This window comes from Salvia miltiorrhiza, chromosome 8 (assembly GCF_028751815.1).
Source record: "Salvia miltiorrhiza cultivar Shanhuang (shh) chromosome 8, IMPLAD_Smil_shh, whole genome shotgun sequence".
NCBI lineage: Eukaryota > Viridiplantae > Streptophyta > Magnoliopsida > Lamiales > Lamiaceae > Salvia > Salvia miltiorrhiza.
In genome coordinates, this window is record NC_080394.1 from 12112436 (window position 1) to 12122122 (window position 9687).

General features: G+C 43.1%; 1 protein-coding gene across 1 annotated transcript; it reads left to right on the forward strand.

The window, feature by feature from the left end:
* Nucleotides 1–7074: 7074 nt before the first annotated feature.
* On the forward strand, nucleotides 7075–9687 carry LOC131001044 (subtilisin-like protease SBT1.6). Its single transcript, XM_057927216.1, has one exon. It carries the CDS (start codon nucleotides 7282–7284, stop codon nucleotides 9577–9579), a length of 2298 nt encoding a protein of 765 aa, XP_057783199.1. The 5' UTR covers nucleotides 7075–7281; the 3' UTR covers nucleotides 9580–9687.

Genomic DNA, 9687 nt, shown 5'->3' on the forward strand with positions numbered 1-9687 from the left:
TCCATCCTTGAAGTGAAAATAAGGAAGAAAAAATGGTGAACTTCTCTTTTGTGTAAAATGTCGGAAAGAAATGAGACATTACAAAATTTTTTATTATTAATCTTTTTCCAGGGATAAATTTATCCATCAAAATAAACGCAACCTTAAGAGTGTGTTCTTTTTTATGGATAAATTGATCATGAGAAAAGGAGGAATATAACAAAATTTATGCATTTAAATATCTCATTTCTTTTTCCTCATTTTCTACAAAATAGAAGTTCACAATTTTTTATTCTTTATTTTAACTTTAAGAAGGGATAATATGATCACCCCATTTTTGATGTGATAATATTATCTCTTCTTAGAAGTGAAAAGAAAGAATGAAAAATGGTACAAACTTTTCTTTTGTAGAAAATGAGGGAAAAGAAGAAAAATATTTAAAGACATTAATATTTATTATTCATCATTTTTGCATGATAAATTTATCCATCAAAGAGAACACATCAGAACACTTCATACGAACGTAACTGCGTGGATCAATATTCCCCAATTTTATTATTTTTGATAAATAATTTATTTTTGCTTGTTAGGTAAACTTTGCCACTTATGCGTATAACGAGCACGCACTAAATTAAAATGTGTTGTTGACTCATGCAAATATCAGTTTCACTTTATATAAGTTGGTTCATGCATTTATGCACCCTCGATATTTAAACCTGCATGCATTTTAATTAGAAAACATATGGCATACTTGCAACATACCAAAATCAAGAAAAGCTTCCTTTTCTTTTTGAGATACAAATCCAATATGTGTATTAAGTGTACAACAATAAATCTCTGCAACAATACTGTGGCTGCCCACAAATTAATTAAATATATTTTTTAATTTATTTAATTTATTTTTAAGAATAAAAAAATAAATATTTTATTATATTGTCTACATTGTAATTTTTTATTTATTTATTTACAATACTAAATTATATAAATAATTTCTTTATTTAATTAATTTATGGGCAATCGCAATGTGATTGTCTAGCATCAGTCACTTAATGCAATTACGTTTGTACATTAATGATACTTAATTTGCTTGAAATTTAGCATCTTCGAAGATGCTAAATTTCATCGAGAAATGTCATTTGAATGCCAAATAACATAGTGAGCATAGCCATTAAATAGAAACACAGTGATGAGGAAAGACTAAAAATTGGTATATTTGTTATGTGAATTGTGAAACACTAAAAATGGTATATTTTCTTTTAGCCGTCACGTATATTTATAATAACAATACCATTGAAGATGCTGACAGAAGATCTCTGGTCACCTGGCGGGTTCTACACATGAAGATGCCGACTTTGGATGGTCTTATCAAAAGGGGCATGTACGGCCCCAATAGATGTGTGATGTGTGGATTGGCTGAGGAGTCTATCGACCATTTATTCTGGAATTGTGGTGTGATTCGGCAGATTTGGGGGATTTTCCTTGATTGGTTTGACAAGGCGCACATCCTGGATTGCTTAGATATTCATAGCGTGTTGGCTGCTATCTGGAACACTGACTTCAGTCCGTTGGTTAGGTCCTTTTGGAAGGCTGGGGTGATTAATCTTATTTGGAAAATTTGGGACTGCCGCAATCAAGTGACTTTTAATGATGCTAGCTTCCATTCGAATATGATTCTCGGTTTTCTTAAAGTCTCGTTTAAGGAGATGGATTCTAATTTCCCTAAGCTTGGGCGTTCTCATAATTCTTGGCAGGATTATCTGGTTCTTAGGCGGATTGGGGTTGCCATGCGTGCTGTTCCTCCTCCTATGATGATTGAGGTTCACTGGTGGCCTCCGGCTGGGCAGTGGATTAAGGTCAATACTGATGGTTCGGCGCTCGGGAATCCTGGGAGCATTGCGGCAGGTGGAGTGTTTCGTGATAACTGGGGCGCAGTGCGTGGTTGTTTTCATTATAAAGGAGGTGCGGGGCTTGCTTTCGAAGCAGAACTTTTGGCGGTCATGCATGCTGTTCGTATTGCTAACTTTCGTGGTTGGCACTGGCTTTGGATTGAGGCGGATTCGTCTTATGTTGTTCAGCTCCTACATTCACGTTCTTTGAATGTTCCTTGGCGTTTTTTACCGCTTTGGAAACAGACTTTAAGTTGGCTCTCGAACTTTTGGCTTCAGATATCGCATATTTATTGAGAAGGAAACAGTGCGGCGGATATCATGGCTAATCATGCCCGGATCGAAGGGTGGTGGCCTTTTGCTATTGAGGATATTAAGACTGCGGTGGCTCTTGATATGGCCACGCACAGTCGTGTTCGTATTAAGGTGTGATGCTGCGGGGCTGTCTTGAGCTGGGTTCTTGGTGTGGTTGCTGTTCGGTGGGTGTTTCCTCGTCCGTTGGAGTTCGGATGCGGACTTTGTCTCGGATTTGTGTTGGGAGGGTGTTTGCTTTCTGGTGGGAGATCGATTTCTGGTCTGCTGATTTGGGTACGCTTTGGGCGAGAGAGAGAGCTTTGGCGACGGCGTATAACCGGCCTAGCTCTCTTCTCACCTGGAGTTTTCGGAGACAACGGCGACGGCGTATCACCGGCCTTTGTCTCGTTTGTTTGGCGTGCTGTTGGTTTAGTTCGAAGCGGATTCTCAACCGGCTTTTGGTTGGAATGATGCTCGGTTTCAGGTGGTCTTGGCTTACGGCCTTGAGGCTGTTTTGGGTGAGGGCGAGAGTTCTGGCGACGGCATATAACCGGCCAAATTCCCTTCTCACTTGGCGTTTGTTTGGACATGGGCGACGGCGTTTTACCGGCCTATGTCTCGGTTTTATTTGGTCTTTTCTGGTTTACTCAGCGACGGCGTATAACCGGCTGAGGAATACCTGCTTTTCTTTTTTGGACGATGGCGACGGCGTCTCACCGGCCATCATTCTTTTTGCTTTGTGTTTTTGTGTTTCGGTTGTGACTGGTTTGAGCCGGGATTGTTTTGGGACGATGGTTAGGCCGGAGTTTCAGAAACTTCCCTTTCCGCTCTTCTGGTCGTGGTTTTCTGTCTCTAGACGAGCACTCTTTTTCCTTTTCTGGTTTTTCCCTTTGGGTTTTCCATGAAAAGGTTTTAATGAGGCTCGGCCCTTAGTCCGCTTTTTTGTGCTTTCAAGGGTTTTAGGTTCTTTTTTCTTTCTTATTTTTTAATAAAACTGCATTTTAATAATAATAACAATACCAGTGATATTAGTTAGAAATAGTTTTACTTAAAGATCCTGGCCTAGTAGGCACTCGCCAGGTAGCAAACCTCGATTATAAATCACTCCATATATATATATATATATATATACATATATATGGTGTGGTTCAAGAGATAACTATATTATTTGTGAGAACGTGAAAACCATCAAATCTAATGCATTCACTGTAAAAATTAATGCATTCACTATTAAAATTAATGCACTCAAAAAAAATAAAAAAAATTGCTCCCTTCAAAGTTCGAACTCAGGATCAACATTCATCCAACAAGATCATGCATCCACCGTATATTTTGATGATGAAATGGCTGAAAATAATTTTCCGTTCTTCTTTTATTTAGTGGTTCTTTGTTGAACCTTTATATATATATATATATATAGGATTAATTCTTTATAGGTTTAGTTAGCTGTTTTTTCTATCATCAATTTTCTTGCATAACATGTAGAACACCTACATATATATACTCCGATCCCCTTACAAAATAAATAGATAAAAATATATATAACCCTGGCTCTCCAAACAAGAAAGGCAAAAAGAGGAGGAAATAAAGAAAGAAACACATACACATATTGAGAAAGCGACTGCCACTAACTGAATTTGATCAACGCTTTTTCATTTTTTCCGGAGACATTTAGAAATGAGCCACAATCTTTTAACACAAGACACAATTGATATTTTTTGTTATCTTTCTAAAACGATGAATATCTAAATTACCTCCAAATAAATTTCAATCTAAAAAATTGATAGAAGATGTGTTCTACGGGAACCTCCACACACATACAAATACTCACATTCATAAATATTTTATTACACACTTTAATAAGAAATTTATAAGTAATTTAGTATTAGAATTTGTATCTATGTGCACCCACGCAGTATGTTACTATTAGATATGGAGGGAGTACGTATATCATACATCATTTCCAACACAGAAGTCTCTTCGAAAAACTTTTATACACTTCTGTCCCTATTTTATTTTGAAGGGGTAAAGTAAATTAATTAACTAATTTACAATAAATGAATATGAACATATGATTATATCACTAGAAAAGAAATTGATGATATCATTACGTTTTTTTTTTTGATCTGAAAAAGAGTAATTAAATAAAACCACAATGGTACCAGCAGTACCAACACAGTACAAGAGAAAAGAAAAGGCACCCTAAACAGGAACCAATTCTTCAGGAAAAGAGAGCAGAAAACAAAAGAAGAGCAGAGCAAACAACAGACCCCCAAACAATCAGCAATACAGCAACTAGCCAAGCAAATTTGTGCTTGAAAACCAAGCTCCAAACTCACACGAACGTGACATCAGGCCATAAACTTCATTCCATCCCCAAACTCTCGACTTAATCTCCGCCAACATTTTGTCAAAATTCCATTTGCCTTGATTGAATCTGCAGTCGTTCCTACCTTTCCACAAAGACCAAGTGGTGCAAATCCAGATCCCAGTAAGTAAGGGGATGTCCTTTTTATCTCCAATATTGCAAAAAGCCGCAAAATGCTCACTAGCCTTGAAATGAAGAGCTGTAGATTTTCCAATCCAAAGTAGAATGGCATTCCACAAATCACACGATCTTTTGCATACGAAAAAGAAGTGCTCAGCTGACTCATTCTCCTCTTCGCACGTCGTACAAAGAATATCCGAAGCCGAAAGAGGTACCTGTCTACGAAGAAGGTTGTCACAGGTTGGAAGCCTTCTTTTCAATAGTCTCCACGAGAAAGTTTTTGCTTTGAACGGCACTTGGACTTTCCAAATCTGTGAGAGCTCAGTGGAGGTCTCTTGCTGGAGGGATGAAGTTGCTGCCGCACTTAGCACTTTATATGCCGATTTGACCGAGTAAGTTCCGTTCCTGTCTGCCATCCAGCTCCATCCATCACGCTTACCTGCTGTAATAACAACATTATTAAGGAAAGACAAAAGATCATGTAAAGAATCTGTTTCTCTCCCCCTCAACTCCCGATCCCAATCAAGTTTCCATTTCCACACTCCCTCAACCCATTCACCCATGCTCAAAACTGACCCTTCCTGATTATTATTGAGACGGAAAAGCCTAGGAAATCGTTCCTTCAAACTCTTATCCCCACTCCAACAGTGGTGCCAAAAAGAAAAGAAATCGCCCTCTCCAACCTTAGCAACCATGTTATCTCTCAGCCACTTGCCCGATTCCCCCCAACTCAAACTCAACACCTTCTTCCACCATCCCGGTCTCATCATCCTCTTCCCTTCAATGGAGAAGCCAACGCCATCCCAACCAATTTCACCTTGACACGCCCTAATAACCCGAACCCAAAATGAGTCTTTCTCCGTAAGAAATCTCCATAACCACTTGGACATCAAAGCCTTATTGAACCATTCAGGATGTTTAAATCCCAGTCCCCCATCTTGGAGATCCAGACACAAGTCCTCCCACTTAAACCAGTGTATTTTCCTCCCCGATATGTCCCCCCCACCCCAGAGGAACTGACTCATAACAGAGCGGATTTGAGACAACGTACTCTTATTAACAATTGAAAAAGACAGCTGGTAGATAGGAAGAGATGTCAGAACCGAACGAAGTAAGGTAACTCTCCTCGCGAAAGAAATCTTTCGGTTATTCCATTTGCCAATCCTTCTCTTGATTTTTTCAACCAGATAGTTCCACTCCGAGGCTCGAAAAAGACTTTTTCCAACCTTGATGCCGAGATAGTTGATTGGCAGCTCACCGATTCGACAGTTAAGAGTCCTTGCCATATCATCGCGAGAACAATCCTCCATTCCAAGGCCCACAAGGTTGCTTTTGTCGAAGTTCACCTTGAGACCCGAAAGGAGTTCAAAAAGCTTGAGGATGCTTTTGAAAGCCCATGCATTTTCTTTCTTGTCGGTTGCCAAAAGGATCGTATCATCAGCATATTGAAGGTGTGAGATTTTAAGTGAGCCACTTCCAACTGAAATCGGTTCCAGGTGCCCTTTGAGAATAGCTCTTTCAATGAGGAGATTCAATCCTTCCGCCACAATCAGGAACAAGAAAGGCGAGAGAGGATCGCCTTGCCTCAAACCTCTTTCAAGAGAAAACTCCCCTGATGGACTTCCGTTAACAAGCACGTTTGTCGAAGCCGAACGAAGGCAGCCAGAAATCCACCTCCTCCACTTGAGACCAAAATTCATATGTACCAGCATAGAGTCCAGGAAATCCCAGTCGACAGTATCAAAAGCTTTTTCAAAATCAATCTTGAATAAAGAGATACCTTTTTTCCTTCTCTTGGCTTCTTCGATTATTTCGTTAAGCACGATAACTCCATCTAAAATGTTCCTCCCTTCAATGAAGGCACTTTGGACTTCTGAAATGATGTTTGGTATAACTTGAATCAACCTGGATGAGAGAACCTTTGAAATGACTTTATACATGCAGGTAATCAAGGAAATAGGCCTAAAATCTCTCAATTCCGTTGCATCTTGTTTTTTCGGAATAAGGGCAATGAACGAAGAGTTGCAGCCTTTAGCAAGTTTGCCATGGGAGTGAAATTCGAACAAAACTTCCATCAGATCACCTTTGATAATCTCCCAACAATTTTTCATGAAGGTGAAGTTAAATCCGTCTGGCCCTGGGCTTTTATCTCCTTGGCAATTCCAAACAGATCATTACGTAACTGTACATAGTATTACAAAACAATCCATAAAGTAGAAACCTGATGGATTTTGAGAGAATCTATGATAGTAGATCAAATATTGCCCAATGGGTATTATCGTAAATCATCCCAACTAATAGATACACCATGCTTGTATTCGTGATGAATTAATTTAAATGTATTTTGTGTGCGTATATTGTCTCCCGCCATTTCCGCAGCAAAATATGTGATTGTGCAGAATAATATGTCATGCTAGCTCGAGACAAAATCATGTCCCCATATATCTCACTAATAATCACTTTGTTTGTAATTAATCATTTATTTAACATGCAACAACATTGATTACTAAGGATTAAAACAAACAAGTACGGCTTAAATCACTGATGATACACAATATATAACTGATTCACAAAATGGTAATCACTCCATCTTCTCTCACTAAAACTCTCTCTCTCTGTAGCTACTAGCCAGGCATGGTTCTTCATCTTCTTCAACTGCTACTGCTGATTCTTTCACTCGCACAATCCTCAGCAGATGACGGAACAGTCAAAACCTACATCATCAGAGTAGACACTTCATCCAAGCCCTCCATTTTCCCAACTCATCTGCACTGGTACACCGCCGAGTTCACCGACCCCTCCGCCATCCTCCACACCTACGACACCGTTTTCCACGGCTTCTCCGCCGTCCTCACTCCATCTCGACTCGCCGCCATTCGCCGCCACCCTTCCGTCCTCACCGCCTTCCAAGACCACCGCCGCCAACTCCACACCACTCGCTCTCCCCAATTCCTCGGCCTCCGCAACCAGCGCGGCCTATGGTCGGAATCCGATTACGGCTCCGATGTCATCATTGGAGTCTTCGACACCGGAATTTGGCCGGAGCGGCGGAGCTTCTCCGACCGCAATCTCGGCCCTGTTCCCAGACGGTGGCGAGGAACGTGTCACACAGGCGTCAAATTCAGCGCAAGTAATTGCAACAGAAAAATTATCGGAGCTAGGTTTTTCGCCAAAGGCCATGAGGCGGCGGGAGTCGGCAACCCTGCGGTCGCCGGAATCAACGAGACGATCGAGTTTAAGTCGCCGAGAGATGCCGATGGACACGGCACGCACACTGCTTCCACCGCAGCCGGGAGATATGTTTACAGAGCTAGCATGGAGGGGTACGCCGCCGGCATAGCCAAAGGTGTAGCGCCGAAAGCTCGTTTGGCTATCTATAAAGTGTGCTGGAAGGATGCAGGCTGCTTCGATTCTGATATCTTAGCTGCATTCGACGCCGCCGCCAACGACGGAGTCGACGTTATCTCGATTTCTATCGGCGGCAGCGACGGCATTTCCTCGCCGTACTACCTGGACCCGATCGCGATAGGGTCATATGGCGCCGTATCGAGGGGGATTTTCGTTTCCTCCTCGGCCGGCAACGACGGGCCTAATGGAATGTCGGTGACTAATCTCGCCCCCTGGCTCACCACAGTCGGAGCTGGAACGATTGATCGGAATTTCCCGGCGGATGTGATTCTCAGGGACGGGAGAAACTTCTCCGGCGTGTCTCTGTACGCCGGAAAGCCACTGAAAGGCAAAATGTACCATGTCGTATATCCGGGAAAGTTAGGGTTGCTCTCTGCCTCCCTCTGTTTGGAGAACTCGCTCGATCCTAATCAAGTTCGGGGTAAAATCGTCATCTGCGATCGCGGCAGCAGCCCACGTGTCGCCAAGGGATTGGTGGTGAAGAAAGCCGGAGGCGTCGGAATGATCCTCGCCAACGGAGCTTCCAACGGCGAGGGTTTAGTCGGAGACGCTCATTTGATTCCAACCTGCGCCCTTGGCTTTTCCCAAGGAGTTGGAATCAAGGCTTATCTAGCTTCCAATCCAAAAGCAAAAGCAACCATCAGATTCCGCGGCACGGTGATCGGAACCAAACCAGCGCCGGTGGTGGCGTCATTCTCCGGCAGGGGTCCGAACGGGCAGAACCCGGAGATCCTAAAGCCCGATCTGATCGCCCCCGGCGTCAACATCTTAGCTGCATGGACGGAGGCAGTGGGGCCGACGGGTCTGGATTCGGACACCCGGAAAGCAGAGTTCAACATCTTGTCCGGAACTTCCATGGCTTGCCCTCACGTGAGCGGCGCGGCGGCGCTGCTGAAATCGGCTCACCCCGATTGGAGCCCGGCGGTGATCAGGTCGGCAATGATGACGACGGCGAGCGTGGGGGACAACTCCATGAACCCGATGATCGACGAGGCCAGCAAAAAGGCGGCGACTCCGTACGATTACGGCGCCGGGCACTTGAACCTGGAACTAGCCATGGATCCGGGGCTGGTCTACGACCTCACCAACGACGACTACGTTAGTTTCCTGTGTGCCATCCAGTACGGGCCCAAGACGATCCAGGTGATCACGCGCTCGCGGGTGAATTGCCCGATGAGGAAGCCGTTGCCGGAGAATCTCAACTATCCGTCCATCGCGGCGGTGTTTCCGGCGGGCGGGTCGTCGAGCCAGATGTTTTTCCGGATGGTGACAAACGTTGGGGAGGCGAACGCGGTGTACCGGGTCAGGGTCGACCCGCCAAAGGGGGTGGAGGTGAGCGTGAAGCCAAGGAAGCTGGTATTTTCGGAGATAAATAGGAGGCTGGGTTACTATGTGAATGTGACGGTTGATGGGAAGAATTTGGTGGTGGGTGATTCGGGTGTGGTGTTCGGGTCGCTTACTTGGGGGGATGGGAAGCGACTCGTTCGGAGCCCCATTTTGGTTACTCAAACGGATCCATTGTAGATTGGATTTATTACATGTTTCCTTCATTTATCACCTTATTTTAATATCTCTTTATTTTGTTGTTACCCATTCATTTGCAATTCTTAATTCACGAATTTATAGTGAAAA

Bases quoted from the DNA above. Each gene is read 5' to 3' on its own strand.
- LOC131001044 (XM_057927216.1), top strand. From the start codon at position 7,282: ATGGTTCTTCATCTTCTTCAACTGCTACTGCTGATTCTTTCACTCGCA.